The sequence below is a fragment of the Microtus pennsylvanicus genome, chromosome 9 (assembly GCF_037038515.1).
Source record: "Microtus pennsylvanicus isolate mMicPen1 chromosome 9, mMicPen1.hap1, whole genome shotgun sequence".
Taxonomy (NCBI): Eukaryota; Metazoa; Chordata; class Mammalia; order Rodentia; family Cricetidae; genus Microtus; species Microtus pennsylvanicus.
The window spans coordinates 7316005-7332509 of NC_134587.1; the positions used below are offsets into that span (position 1 = coordinate 7316005).

The following is a 16505-nucleotide window of genomic DNA, read 5'->3' on the forward strand; positions in this document are numbered from 1 at the left end:
TCTTTCTTAAATATTTCAATATTTTTTATGCATTTGCTACATCACTTTCTTGCATAATATTTTACATCCAGGTATCATTATGAAATAACATATTTTGTTGAGTAGAACGCAATGGAGTTCCCTAGAACACTGGCCCCTTCTCCTTTCGTTAGTCTGGCTGCTCACCATGATGATGATGATCTATCATCTATTTTCCTTTGGTGCTCTAAATACAAAATCAAATCCATTTATTGAGAATAAAAGCTGGGGGCAGGAGGAGGGCCTTTCCCAGTGACATATGGACTCACATTTCCCCTTCGCCCCTCACCTCCTGGCCCTTGGAATGAATGCCTTCTCTGGCTTCTTTTTAGGACCGAAGATTCAATGATGAGATCGACAAGCTCACTGGGTACAAGACAAAATCGCTCCTGTGCATGCCAATCCGGAGCAGCGATGGAGAGATCATCGGTGTGGCCCAAGCAATAAATAAGATTCCTGAGGGTGCTCCATTTACGGATGATGACGAAAAAGTAAGACTTCACGCCTTGCATGACTTGGACTTTCCATTCTGCTCACAGATTGCCGCTCTCCCTGAAAGGACGGGAATTACATGAATAGTCTTCGATTAGCTTATTCACAGATCTGAGAGCTTTTCCTGAGCTGTACGAGATGTAATGGGAGGCTTTTTTAGCATTTCAGAGAATGTGGCATAATTGAAAATAATCGCTCCACTTTTTTTTTTAAAAAGCCTGCTTCTCATTACAAGTTCCAGTAGTATTCTCGCTATTGCTTGGTCTTTATTTGCCTTGTAAGTCAGCCTTTAAATTATCAACAGCACCATGACCATACGTGACCCAAGGGAGGGCAGAGAGTGTGGGAAGATCACTGCGCTTCAAAAACTCAGCATATTCTCTTACCGTTTCTATAACTGTGACGGAGAAGCTCTTTTCTTACTTCTTACATAAAAACCTCAATAAAACGAGGGTCATTTAATTGTTATTGTAAATCACTAGTAAAGGGAGCATCAGTTTTGGTTCTGAAGAACAAGTGGCTTTGGCAGAAGTCCATACTTTTCACTCTAGAACTTTAAGTTCCTCTAATGATTTACTGCAAGCCTTGCCGAGAAGGGCTCTTCAGGGAGCAGAGGCTCTGGCTCTGGGACGTTTACCTTCCTACTGAATAGAAACTGGTGGGTGTGAAAGCGAACTTCACTTGTCATGTTGGATGACTGCTATACTGCTATTTAATTGAAAACGTTATGATTTTACCTTCGGGATGAGGTTATCTTATTTGCCAGTGCCAGCTGTTAATAGTCCCAGAAGGCAACTGCAGTGGCCCAGAAGGTCAGTGTGAAATGTGATCCTGGGAAAAGGGGAAGGGTTTAGATGAACTGAGTCCTTCGCTGAGGTCCTTTCTAAGTGGGATTGAAAGAACTCAGATCATTGTAAGAATACAGAAGCTCACAGAACCTCGGGTGACTTCCTGTCAATTCTGCATGGGAAACACATGGGTTGGGATCACAGGAGGTAGGTGGGTAAATCCCACATGTTTTGTGCTACCTGAGGTGGGAGGCAGCAAGATGTTCTAGAGCGTGCTGGCTGTAGATGAGAGAGGCTCACCAAAGGGCTTTCTCGGAAGAGATGGTATCTCGTCTCTAAGTCAAGAATAGGTTTCAATGGACAGAACTAAGAGAAAGAGATAAAGTGTTTAGAAGCCAGTTTTCAACAAATGGTGGTGGCTTCAAAGACCCGTGGCTGTCCAACGCCAAGAAAACGTGATGGTGAGGGCTCAGCCCTAAACAAGTTGTACATCACCCCTTCTAAGGCTCAAGGAAGCTTGTGGAAGAGGGGCAGGAAGAAGGTAACAGAAGACAGGGGAGAGAGCTGTGCTTTAGGCAGAACCCGGCCACTGTAATAATGAACCCACAGCAGCTGTAGTTACTGCACAAGACTGGCCCTGTAAACACGGAGAGAGAAGTGCTCATAACGCGTACCCCTTACTGCTGAACTATTGACGAGATGGATTCTTAGAGAGGAAAAGCCGTTGCTTTCCGTTGTGTTATCCACTGGTAAGCCCAGCAGGCTCCAACAGAGAGCTCTAAATCCACAGGGATATAAACTCTCAATCCATGGCGACACAAATAACCCAAGCTAAACTCCGTGAGTCAGAAAGCAAAACAAATAGATAGAAACAAGAGAAAGAGGTTTGTAGGGGGAAAATAGATGGGTAGGATGGACATTAAAGAGAGTAAGGACCGAGAGTAATCAGTATGCGCTTAGAAAACTGTGTGAAATTGCAAAGGAAAGTAATAGTTTCTGGGTTGCCCACAGGGGGGAAAAACAGGGAACAAGGAAAGGCTTGTGAGTAGGATTAGGAGGCTCTGGAGTCAGAATGCCTCCAAGACAGACTCAAGCATTTTCTCCTTAGCTGAAGGAGCTTAGACACCTTGTCAGGTCCTTCTGAGCCTCACAACCTTCCTCACAGGGTTTCTGTGAGGAGTGAAACAGATCGTAGACAGTAAGTGTTCGGGGTGACCCTCATCAGGAGACACGCCACAGCTGCCTTGCCATCATTCAGACACGTAGTAGTAAATTTATTGTGCAATTAGCATAATGATATTTTTTGTCCCCTTACCTTAAAATTCCATTTTTTAAGATTTCAAGTTATATATGGCACAATTTTAAAACACTTCAATGTATGAAAAACAGCAAAAACTTCAAGGTACACAAAAAATTAAATATATCCATTTAGAGATATTCATGTACTTAATGTCACAGCAAATAAGAATGTATTTTGTTTCTTGAGAGTTCCATGCCTGTGACTCAGTGGCTGTATGTGGTTCATGCGATAATTGTTGGGAGAACTTGGAAAGGTCATTGGTTCCTCCTCTGGCGTAGGGATCGTCGCCTGACAGATGGTCATCCTGCCCCGTACTAAAGCTTTCTCTTCAGTGGCTTTAATGATCTCATGCTCTTTAAAATTCTTGGATAATTAGCAAGAATTTAATTTGCAGAGAGTTTTGTGTGAGTTCCAAACTCCCATAAGCATGTATTCATCATTTCAGCTACACACTGGCAAATTACTAGTTTGGCAATTCACGCTGAAGGTTCACATAAAGACAGGCCATGTAGAAGGGTGACTGGAATTTTCTGGTTCAGTGCATGGGTCCTAAGCAAATGTTCTTGCTTTCCAGGGCTATGCATGAGCTATCTGATTTGGGTGGTAAGATTAGAGTTTTCGTGTCCAATTCACTTATCACTTTGTTCTTCAGAGGGAGTAAAGGGAGACATTATTTTTGCAGACTAACATTATGAGTCAGATAGAAGCAAACCTTGGTGATCTATTAAGACATTTGTCACCAGCATGGCAGCTAGGAAATGGCCCTGCGTGTAGGCTCTTATCTATCCTTTCAGGCTGTGCACACTTCGGCAGCAAAGGTGTCACCTCTTGTCACGTCAAATAAAACAGAGCGTGTCTGGTACAGTCGCTTTCCAATGGCAGATGTGTAACAGTCATAGCCTGGAGTTCTACTTTGGTTGTTGATATGGGGTTTCTTAGCTTATGGTTACCTCCTCTCAGCTCATAAATCAGAGCATCAGCTAGCCTGATACGTTCATCCTTTGGACCTGGGATGCTGCCAACACAGCTCAGCTGCTGGAGACTGGCCACGTTCCAGAACTTGTTACTGGTAGTGCTACCCTGCCAGCTGGCATTGAGGGGGTGCCTGGAGGGCTCTAATGAGTCTCTGTAGAAGCTTGAGTTTGCTATGAGATATAAGCATGAGATTCACAGACAGATAGTGGGGAGGAGTTCATAAAACCTTGACCTTGCACTTCAAAACTCCATGAGGATGATATTAAGCAACTATGCATTGTCTAAGGTACAAGAAATGTCAGGTTCATTGTGTTGAGGAGGGGAATGCTGAGTTCGTTATACCAAAAGAAGGACAGGTTGGTGGTCTCAGAAAGACAAACACAATTCATGCAGGCTACTAACACAAAAGTTGGCTAGCATATGGTTGGTTTCTTTTCATTTTGATATCTTTAGACATGGTTGCAAGTTGCAATTCTACCATTACAGCCAACTAGCCACTTTCATAAGGCAACTTACTGAGAACAAAGATAGATGGATTTCTTCTTCATCTTCTGAGGAGTTTCTGCAAAAGATGCGATGTAAAAGACCTTTTCTAATAGTTTAATAAACCATTGATCTACAGCAGTGGTGCTCAGCTTTCCTAATGCTGTGACCTTTAACACAGTTCCTCATATTGTGGTGACCCCCAACTAAAAAATGATTTTTGTTGCTTCTTCATAACTGTAACTTTGCTACTGCTATGAATTGTAACATATATCCGTATTTTCCAATGGTCTTAGATGACCCCCATGGAAGGGTCATTAGACCCCCCCCAAAGGGGTTGTGACCCACAAGTTGAGAACTGTTGATCTACAGGGACACACTGTAACACTTCCACCAGGAGAGTTTATTGTTTTCTGCTAATATTTCATTGCTTTTAAGATGCTGAAATATTAAAGGAGCGGTGCATCAACTGATTGCAAGAAATGCCCTCTGCATACTCATCCTTTATTTTCACGTTTTTGCTGCATGCCAGCTAAGCTTTCTGAACATGTTGCTATAAAATTATGATTAAATATTAGTGTTCAGCAAAAGAGCCCAAACGTCCTGGCAGATGGCTTGTGGTTTCAAGTTGTATTTGATCAATAAGATCTTAGTCCAGGGAAAAATTTGGATCAAATCCCATAACTTGTTAGTATTTTATCTCCATTTAAACCATGATTTAGTCAAGCATTTTAATGGTGATTGCCCAGGGTCCAGATAGTCACGGTCAGAGCATCAGTGGCCGATTCATCATGGCCTATGCCTTCACTGGACGGCATCTGACCAAGAGTTTCAAAATAACCAAGGTTTGCAAGAAAGTTGTTTACAAACACATTCCTGTCAGAACTCAGGATGAACTTTGGTTCTCTTTGCCTGCTGGAGAAATACTGTGTGGCCTCCTGCCTCTGCCTTAGGCAGAGTCCACCTCTGGGTAAGAAAGCAAGCGTGTGCCTGCCAGACTGACACTCAACGAAGACCGCAATACTCTGCCATTTTGTTATGGTGCCTTGGGTCCCCAAGGCCACACCTTGGCATATCCTCCCCGTGGACTACAGGGTACCCTGTTTCTCCACTTGTCTTCACAGCGTAAGGGAAACCCATCATTGGACCTCAGGAGGATCTAGACAGAAACGTTCTGGTTTGTTGTTTGTTATGGTCCTTAATACATTTTACCCCCCCACCAGGTGTCCCCAAATGATTGCGGTTGAATTTTGACTGACAATTTGTTAAGAAATAGAAATGATCAAATAGTCAAAAAATTTTAAAAATCAATATTACTATTTGACAAAATGGATGTGTCTGCATGGTGTGGGCTTAGGATCTAGGTTGACTGACAGCCTCGGGGAGAATATATTGCCTTCCTCCGATGGCTAATGTGGCCGTGTCCGTAGCCCCTGGAATCTATGTAAAGAGGGAAGGGGAGAACCAGATCTGTCAAGTTCTGACCTCTGTAAACACACACCTGCTGAGGGAGCACATCTGTTCCTTCAGCCAATAGCCTTTAATATACCAGCCCACTGGGGCGTGGTCTCTTATACTTTAAAAGCAGCAGGAACTGTGCGTTAGCTCTCTTGCTTCTGGCTCCTGTTCTGGCTGCTAGATTCTCTGTTTCCTGTTTGCGACGAGAGGACTGTTGATTGGGACAGTGATCTGTAAGTTTTCCCCCTTAAATAAATAAATCTTTTAATTATCCATAATTCTTAACTGGTGTGGTATTGTTTTGCAGCTTCACACCCACAATCATATACACATAATGACAGTAAGTAAAACCTAGACAGCTGTCGTAAATTGTTACTGGCTTCAACTCAACCTGCTTCCTTTTCTCTTTATTCCAGGAGCTCACTTAAAGTGTGTCTCTCTAGGCAACCTTATATACCAAACTTGCTTTCTTTTTTATGCTTTATTTTATTTTTATTTTTGTGTATGGGTTGTGTGTGTGTGTGTGTGTGTGTGTGTGTGTGTCCTTAGAGGCTAGAAAATGGCTTTGGAGCTCCTGGACCTGGAGTTTGGGTAGTTGTGAGCTTCCCAATGTGGGTGCTAGGAACCAAAGTCCAATCCCAATGTTAAGAGTACTAAGTGTTCCTAACCACTGAGCAGTCTCTCCAGCCTCCCAGGCTTGCTTGATGGCTGAGCAAACAGTCTCTCCAGCATCTAAGCTTGCTTGATGGCTGTGTCCATCCCAAGCATTCTCATAATGTTTTCTTATGAGTAGCAAGTTCTAGCCACAATAATTGTTATGATCAGTCAGGTGGAGGGAATGGACAGTCTGGTTGATTGTAACCTAACATGGCTGGGCTGTCCATACTATAGAGCTAAATAGGCAAGGTTATGACAGATCTGGCAGAGTTGGGCCAGCTAATACTACAGGACTATTAAACCCACAGCTCTTAATGGCTATCAGGACGTGAAATAGTTAAACCATGTCTAAGAGCACAAAACATCAGATAACTATCTTACAAACATGGTTCCAGACTTGAGCATGACTTAGACAAGAAAGAATGTTCTACAATGGCAGGTTAGAAATAAATAAGAGCTTTGTTGGCAGGAAGAATTGTTGTTAAGGAACCAGAGCAGGTGCTGCGGATTCTTATTTCCTGGAGATCTCAAATGGAGGCAGACAACTGTCATCGAATGAATAGCTGAGTGCTAATGTCTGGATAAACACGAGGTGGCTTCTTTTGGTCTTAGAATGCTGGGATTCCTGAACTTCTGCTGGTGCTCCTCTTCGTCCATTTCCTCCTCTTTCCCCCCTGGAGACGAAAACTATCTATGTAATAACAGCCGGGCCTGTCATAAATTTGGAAAAACTCAAATTATTTTTTACTGTAAGTAGAATGTAGCGGACATCAAATACATTTCACTGTCTTCAAATTGCATGTTTTTCAATGTGTTCCTTTTATGATAAGATCATTTTCTAAGTATGAAAATAATATAACTCTATTGTAGAAAGTTTGAAAAGTATAAAAAAGCAAAATTTATATCACCCATAAACCTCTTTCAGAAAATTTATTGTTTTTGTTCTTGATGAATTTCCCTGTCTTTATTTATTACTACCTGTAAAAATGTTCTGAATTTGTAGTATGTAATATATAGAATACTTTTTAAAAATCATATATTAAGTAATTCCTTAAATGTTTGATTCAAATGGTTCCATTATTTTTCTACTGTGTAATTATATAAGTTGGTTTAATCATTTTGTTTCTTAGCATTGAGGTTGTTTTCAAAAATCATATTATTATAAAATTACTATTAACCTCTTAATAAATAATCAATCTTGGGCCTTGCCTTAGAATAGCTATTCAATAAAGTGCTGTGTCATAGACCAGAAATGAACCAACTCCTACAGTTCAATATGGTTCAAAGTAACTGTGAGGATTACTGGGTCAAGAGGTTTGAAATTAATTTTAAAATAGCTTTATTGAGATATAATGCACATACCACATAACTCATCCACCTACAATTTAATAGCCGTTAGTATAGTCACACAGGTTTGTAACTATTAACACCCATTTTCAAGGCATTCCACTCCCCCATACCCTCTGCCCATCAGCATCACTTCCTACTTTCTCTCAGGTTTCCGAGTATTGTATCCAATCATTGTCCTTCTCTCTCTATGGATTTGCATAGTTTTGGGCAGATCCTCCAAACAGCAGCATAGAATATAGAATCCTCGGCAGCTCTTTTCTTTTACTTACACGTTCTTTTACTTACACGACGTTTCAAGAGCCATCCGAGATGTAGTATATGTTAGTGCTTTATTTCTGTCTATGGCTGATCATATTTCATCATATGGATACAGTAAGTACATTTATTTACTCTTTCATCAGTTAGTGAACATTTAGATTACTTTCTTTTTTTATTATTATGAATTACGCTATAATAAACATACCATTTTTTTCTGAAGGTGATTTTATTTCTCTTCCATATATTTCTAGAATTGGAATTGCCGGTTTTTGTGCTAAAAATCCTGTTTAGTGATTTGAGAAACTACTGAGTTGTTCCTGCAAAGGAGCTGCACATTTTCCACGTTCACAGCACTGCGTGCTGATTCTGGTCCTCCCTCGCGCTCACTAACACCCCTGGTAGTCTTCATTGCAGATGCCCTGGTGGGTAGGCAGGAGCATTTCAGAGTGGTTTTATCTTACCTAGATGGCTGACGGTGCGGAACAATTCTCATGTGCTTCATGTGGAAACACTTACTTTTTGTCTTTAAGTTTCATCTATACTATCTTCAGGAAATTGCATTAATTTGTAAAGCTTAGAGCTGCATATAACGAGAGCCTGGACTAGGATTCCCGTACCGCACCTAAAGGCAGTGCTGGAGACAGAAGGGTGTGGAGACAGGTCAGTCTGCCAGGTCAAACTGATGCACTCTGGGTTCAGTCAGAGACCTGACCCCCACACACATACCTGCACCTGCACACATCCATGCTAAGACTTCCTTACACACACACACACACACACACACACACACACACACACACACACACACACTATCAGACTGGAGTTGGGACTCATTAACACATAGTGACTTCATGCATATATAACCTTGAGGTAGGTAACTCATTTTATTCTAACTTCTTGTTTCCAATGGCAAAACATTTTCTAATGTATGTTTTTTCCCCTTCCAACCTCTCTCTAACTTTCCTTTGTTTAAAAAAATAAAACCAAAACCCAAAAACCGAAAAACTCTACTTAAAAATCAGAATTTGCATAGTGCTCGCTTGTAGCCAGCAGTGGAGTGAGCTGTTCTGTGTTTATCGTCCCGCAGCCAATCAGGGATCCCCCACCCCATGTTTATTTAAATTATGGAGTGCAGTATTTAAATGAGACCACATTATAGTTCTTATTGGAGAATTTAAGATGGAATACGAGCTAAATGTATGACTGACATAGTTGTAATAGTTGTAATTTCTATTTCTAATAATCTATCCATTTAAAATACAAACTTGAATTGTTTTCTCCTTTCCTTCTTTTTGGTATTTGAGGTAGAAATGAAGCCATTGCTTTTTTTTTAACATTTTCAATTATTTCTTTTTATGTCTCCCTGATCTGCCTTGGGTAATATCCTGACTAGATATGATTATAGGCTTCTTTATGGGCAGAGTCTGATCTGCTTGTCAATCAACAAAGGAGCATTTTTTTTTCCTCTCCTCAAATTGGGCACACTCCATTAAGAAAGGAGGAGAAGTGTCACATGCAAGGACCCTATGCTACCAAAGCAGGCAGCAAGGTCCCCCAGGGGAGGCCCACGCTGGAGTGGGGACATGTTAAGAGAGGGCGGAAGTAATGAACAGCTTTGAAAATGAGGTTATGTAAGTTAGAGCTGCCCAGAGACGCTTTGAAGGTCTATCACACACAGTTCTTGAAAGGGGGCGCACATAAAACTGGAAGGTGGTAATGAAGCTCTCCCGCTGGAGAGAGTCTGAAATGAGGCCCCATGAGAAAGAGCAGCACCGTCGGTTGGCTGGACCTTGACTTCCTTCATCTGTAGGGCATATGTGGTGTTTTGGAAGGACTTTGTCTAGACGATACAGAAAGTAACTGCAGGAACTCAGTTCCTTCTTGTTCTGGATGTCGCCCAGCCGTCGATAGTGCAGCATCCTGCAAGAGCTAACTCCACGGTCAGGGCTTTGTTACTTGAGTTATTTGGTCTTCAAAGACTCTCTTCCTCTCTTTCCTCTTCCTCTTGCTCTCTTTATCCACCTCCTATTACATCAACATCAGGTTTGCGAACAGTTTTATACTGACTTGGATTTGCCATTATTCTTCAGGGGTCCTGGTAGAGTATAGCAGACATTTGCTTTAGGTTTTCTGTTCCACTTCCTAATTCTAAAACAGAATGAGGAGTCCAGATAAAACCTGCAGTTATTCTCCATAACCTCGAGGGCAGACAGCCCAGTCCTCAGACCATCCGCAAGTGTCTGTTGCTTCTTTCCAGAAGTTGATTCTAAATCTATACCAATTCTTCATTAGCAAATCTGGGGAGACGAATCAGTGTATAAAGGGCTTGCACATTGCAAACCCGAGGACCTGAGTTTGCATCCCCAGCCCTCAGGTAAAGACTTGGCATAACATATGAGTTGAGTTCCAGGACTAGGGATTGGGATACAAGCAGATCCTGGGGCCTCATTGGCCAGTAAAATGGCAAGTTCCAGGTTCTGTGAGAAGCACTTTCACAAAACATTAAGTGGAGAGTAAAGAGGAAGATATTTGTTGTAGACTTCTGGCCTCCACGTAAGCATGAGTGAGTGAACCTACACGTAGGTTCCCCCCTCACTTAGCACTTGGCATGATGTCACCAGAACTTTCTAGAACACATGGGGGAGTCTAGTACTTTTTTCTGGCCAATATTTCTCCTCCAGATCTAGAATGCCATGGCACAAAGCTTTGGTGCTGGTGCTGTGGCACACTGCCATGCTGGCTTTCACAGTTTGGATCTTTGAAGAGCCACCTGTCTGAAAACAACAGATGACAAACTTTCGGTCTACAACACAGATGTCTTAAGTAGAACACAAATGCTTCTTCCTTCCTCATTCTCTCGTCTTCAAACTGCTGCTGAGGGCAGATCTCACACAGAATACTGGGTGAAGGAAGGGTTAATCTTCCTGGTCGTGCACAGAGAGGAAGTCACCCTGCTTGAAGCCCCATCAAGACTAGCATGTAAAACACTGTTCTATCAGTGCTAGAAATATCAGGGTCCAACCACCTCCAAAAGGAAGATTATTCTGAGTAAAAACTCTTTGGGGAAAGACTCTCTGACCCCATTGTCTCAGTGATGTTCAGTGTTTATGAGAAGCTGGACCTGATGCCAAAGGCAGGGAGCTTGTTCTGCTGACAAGACCAGCTGGGCAGGCGATAGTGGAGGTGACAGATGATGGCTTGCTGGGGATACAGCTGGCTACACAACTCTCTGAGAACATCTGGGTTTGCGTTTGGGGAAACTTCGTGCCTAACTTAATTTACATCATCTTCAGTATCCCTATGAGGAAGGCAGCTCTCCGGTTTTCTTGCGGATGAGAGGATGCTGTCTCTCCTGCCAAAAGAGAGCATCAGATACCCCTGAGCTGGAGCTACAGACGGATGCGAGTCACCTCGTATGAGTGCAGGGACCCAGACTCAGGTCCCCTGGAAGAGCAGCAAGCACTTCTAACCATGAAACTGTCTTCCTAGCCTCCCTCTATTCTTAGGTCTCATGAATTGAATACATGACAGTTCTCCAGAAATCCACTTCCAACTTGGAGGCAGAAGTTTTGTAGGCGCCAGTGTCCTTAAGGCAACCCCGGCTAACACTCTCAGAATGACAGCTCTGGCACCACTTAGGGGAGAGGGATATAGGAGGGGGCTTCCCCTGAGCTCCTCTTGCTTCTTCACAGAGCGGAGTGGAGGAATAAGCAAAGCTCTAGGCTTGAAAATGATCAGAAACCATCGGTTTATTAGGATAATTTTCACCAACTGTGCAATTAGTTTTGCAAACGACGTGATGATCATATATTTATTTTATTCCTCCAAAAATTATTCTGCTTTACTGAAGTATTTCACAAACAAATATAAGAAAAGACTTCCTGTCCCTATGTAAGTCTGTAAAGCCCTCTCCTGAGCAGCCAGGAAGCCTGCCAGACGTTCATGGACTTCATATGGATTCCCTATGTGTATCTGCACAGCCTGGGTAGAACATCTCAAACTATCTGATGTGGGATTCCCCTCTGTGTGCTGTGAATAGCACTGGTTAATAAAACAACAGGCTTGTCCTGATAGGGTAGAACAGAGCTGGGGGAAGGGGACGGGGGGGGGGGGGGCAGGGACGACTAACTGAATGCTGGGAGAAAGGAGGCGGAGTCAGGAAGAAGCCATGGAGCCCGAGTTGCAGCCAGAGACAGACACACCATAACTTTGCTGGTAGGCCACGACCTCATGGTGATGCACAGATAATGGAGATGGGTTAAAATTAAGAAGTAAGTGTTAGCCAATAAAAAACCAGAGCTAATGGGCCAAGCAGGGATTTAAATAATAAGGTTTCTGTGTGATTATTTCGGGTCAGAGCTGTCAGGCAGCTGGGAAACAAACAAGCAGCCCCCATACTACAACTATCTGAAGGCTGTTTTCCCTTCCTTTCTAGCTGGAGAAAGTAGGGCATGGGGCATAGCTTTGAAGGACATGTATTTGTCTCCTAGTGCCCCCCCCCCTTCACTCCCTCTCTTTCATGGTCCTGAAAATTGAACGCAAGACATTTCATGCACTAAAGAGATTATCTACCACTGAATACATCCTTAACCCTACTGCTCTTCATTTTGAAAGTAAAAATTTACCTTATTATTCCTATTTAAAAGGCAAAAATAGATGAATGCACTATTCTGACCTTAAAGGAGAAATCACAGAGTCTGAGACGCTGAAAAATCCAAGACACAAGTACGTTCTAATTGACAAAGCAGTGATCTGATTGAAATGATTCATGTTTCTTTCTGAGAAGGGCATCTTCCTGCGAGTCACATGACGAGCCTTTGTGCCACTATCACTATGGCTTTGATGAGGCTTGAGGTTGACAAGGTTTTTATAATGCTAAAACCATGGGGTGTTGTGTTTTTAGGTTTGATAAAGATTCACGCAATTGGGTCTCTTTCCCGTTCCCTCCCTCCATCATGCTACTTAAAGGGATCTGGTGGAGGAACTCAGATACAAATTAAAGTTCATATCCAGATCATGTGTCCACAGCCCCTACCCCAGTGGCAGGATGTGCCGGTAAGGCCTGGCTCCACTCAGACTGGGTCTCACGGATCCACCCTGTCTTTCTGGCAGGAATGGGGGGTGGAGGATTCAAAGGGACAGCAGTGTTGAAAAGTGCTCCTGTCCCTCAGGTGGAGGGCAATTCTGGTGAGGGGCAGTGACTTCCTGAGAACACACAGTACCAACAAACAGCCCTCCTCAGGGAGCCAGCACAGTATCCCCCTGTCAATCAGAAACACTATTCTTCCTGGAAGTGGGGGGGGGGCGGTTATTAACTACAATGAGGAACCTTGCCAATGCAATAACTGCCCATGCTGGGTCCCAGAAGATCAGTTAGTAGATTCATTTCCCCACTGCACAAACGGCAAAAATCCCTAGTTTGTACATAAAGGAATTCACAGGCGAACACGTCCGTCTTCTGGGGAAAATGAGCTTTCATTTCCTTGGTTGTTTGTTGCTCTCCTCTGAATATGACAAGGAAGATTTAGCCCTGGGCCGAGGACTCTGGACTTCATTCATTCCGCACGACCACTAATAGCTTTTCTTCATAACCACATCAAGAACTGCAACTGCCTCAGGAAACAGCGTTCCCCATCTCCAGTGAATTGCTTATCTCTCCTGAAGCAGGACCACATTGCTCATGTTGTTGTATTTATGTGTTTTCTGATGTAATAGACACGCTAAGGTTATCAGTTGTTCTAGAATAGAGAATGAATGTTGGGCCCCTTTGAGAAGAATGCAGTGGAAAACAACCCAAGCAGACTCCAGTTAGATGAAGCTAGTAGGCAATCCCCTTGCGTTTTCTTCTCTGAGAAATCACAGACTTTCCGAGTCAGAGTAATGAAGTTTTAAGAAAATAATATATGAGACTTGGGGCTGCTGGGAACTCTGGTGAGTTTCAAGAAAGATCTCAGGAACGTCCATCACGGGGGAAGTCAAGGCAGGAACTTAAGCAGGAACCTGGAGGCAGGAATGGAAGCAGAGGCCTCCGAGGAATGTGGCTTACTGGTTTGCTCTCCATGGCTTGCTCAGTTCATTTTCTTGTGTCTCCCCAGGACCATCAGCCGAGGCATGGTACTATTCACGGTGGGCTGGGCCCCCCTCAATCAATTACCAATCAAGAAATTCCTCTACAGACTCGCACACAGACCAATCTGACAAAGGCATTTCCTCAGCTAAGGTCCTCTCTTCCCAAATGGCTCCAGCTTGTGCCATCTCCACACAACAAAACAAAAGGCCTAGCAGCACACTTCTCAAATACTGACTGGAGCCATGACTTGCCATGACAGCTCACTGTGGTCTTCATCATGGCCTTACTTCAGTATTGATTCATGGCGAAAGCCAGCACCTAGGGGAGTGAAGAAACAATGGGCTTTGTATGTGAATAGGTTAGATCAACCAGAGCCTTTGGCAGGTTCAATAGCAGAAAGCATAATAGTCAGGAACATGGAGCTTGTGATTGCAGTGCTTTGGATCAAGCACAGGGCCCCCCTAGGCACGCGGAACAGAGCAACAATGCAGGGCACACACCTGTGCAGTCTAAACCTGTACGAGTCAGAAAAAGTCTTACAGTGGGTGGATCGATTCTGTTTATAGCATCTTAGAATTGGAGTGACTGAGTTAACACCGCCCGGTCCCCATCTTCCCTGGATTCCATTCTGTCTCCCCAGGTGCTTTTCAGTCTCCATCCAACTGAGCAATCACATCTGCTGGCAACACATTGGGACATTTCAGTGACTGTGACCATGGCCCCGATGAATAACCAAAGTATTTGCTGACTGCACAGACAAACAAATGTCATCAGGTTCTCCCAACCTACACCTGACAAGATGCCATTGTGACTTTTGACTTTATAAACACGGTATCCTGGAGCTTTGGTGCTGACAGTTCTTTGGGGAAAGAGCTTGCTCTCAGTCCCCAGCTAATAAAGGACTCTAATTTGGCCTTATATGCACGGTGGTCTGTAACTTTCCCACGTGGGCTAGAACAAGACTATTTAAGCCTTAAGTAACATTTGTTTTGCTCAAATAACTGTAATTCAATACACACAGTAATCCCCATCACACACACACATAACACACACACACACACACACAAGATGCATTTGTTCAGTGATGTCTGCGCGTGCACAATCAGATTTCAGGTTCCATGAGAACACTGTGTTCTCCCAACATTCAAGGTGGACAGCTATGTCTGCTTTTGTGACCGTGACAAAATGCCCGCGAGCGTCTTCCAGGAGGAAAGGTCTGCCCTGACTCATTGTTCCAGAGGTTTCTGTCTGCAGTTGGCCGATTCCATCACTTTGGGCTTCCGTAGGCAAATGATCACAGTCCTGAGAGTATGTGATAGAGAAGACCGCCCACGTAGTTCATACCTACAATAAAACCTTCCCACGGGGTGGTGCAGTCATGTTGTCCGTTTATACCGTTTAACACATCTTGTAACGGATGAACTACAGCCCTAGAGAATAGCTGGACTGTAGCAATGGAAGAGTAAGCAGTCGCTTGATAGAGACCTCTCCAGGGACTGTTGTGGAGACATTGAACCTCTAGTGATAGAACAGTATCCGCTGTTCGTGCCGTGGCACAGACTAAAAAGCAGAAGTATAATAGGTAAAATGAAAGTGCAACAGATAAAATTTCTTCAGCCTCTTGAGTTCTATATGAGGAGAGAAGCTCTCCTCTTAGATGTGATTGTCGCCCACCAAATACTTATTTCGAAACAGAATCGATCTAGAAGCAGCGGCCTTTCCCCATTGGTGCAACAGCTCATTTCTGAAGAGAAGGAATAACTCCCGCGTGGATGTGAAACTAGCATTGACGGAGGACTCAGTGTATTAGACACTTTCATTTAAATCGTCTTGATTGTGCATAACCACCCAGTTTGGTGTGCATTATTCCCACTTCCGTATAAGAAACACGCGCTCCAAGCACCAAGCATTTCACGGAGGACATTCCCCAGGATCGTGGTTTTGTAAGGTTTTGGCTAATAGTCGCCCTGTGATATTTAAATGCTTAGGAGAATTCTTGGTTGGGGAAGAGTAGGAGGCTGGAGTGAACAGCTGACATCGTGGAGTTCCTTGTCTTCTCTCCTGCCTCAGGAAGTTTGGAAAACCCTCTAAAAGCTGTCCCCAGAAAGCAACCAAGAACTGAAGAGGTAGCCACAGATCTGCTCTACCAGGCCTGGCAGGGCTTGCGTTTTTTATGATGGTTTTATCTTACTCTCTGAATTTTTCAATCTCGTCTCCCCCTGGGGGCAAGGACAACATCAGTATCTGAAATTACAATGGCAAGCCCAATTGACAAGTTTGGGAATAAATAAAACTGACATTTGCAATGAACACACTTGGCTGCTGGGGGCAGGTGGGTGCAGCAGTGTTTGCTTCCTCTCTGTCCCCTTTCAACACAAATCTGTGGGTGTCAGGAAGTGGGCAGGTTAGTTCAATAGAAGTCATTAAGAGAGTTTGCTAGAACCTGAGACTATAGCGTCTTCAGGTTGCCGTTTAGTAAATGATTGGGCTCTAGTATAGATGGATTTTTTTTGTTCTTGTGCCACTTTTTTCCTTAACAAATTAAAGACTAGAAATCCTCTTATGTTATGGGACAAAGTCGAGGCAGGTAGAGAAAGGGACTCAAAAGAATTGGCTGACTGTGAACTTCATCAAGCTAGCAGGTTGCATTCCTCCT

At 43.4% G+C, this 16505-nt stretch overlaps 1 protein-coding gene across 1 annotated transcript in view; it reads left to right on the forward strand.

Moving 5' to 3' along the window:
* Positions 1-16505, forward strand: part of Pde11a (phosphodiesterase 11A) — a 262795-nt gene that overhangs the window by 40980 nt on the left and 205310 nt on the right. The window contains exon 2 of the mRNA XM_075984824.1: positions 351-509. Coding sequence (XP_075840939.1) covers positions 351-509 — 159 coding nt within the window. The remainder of the gene's footprint in view (positions 1-350; positions 510-16505) is intronic.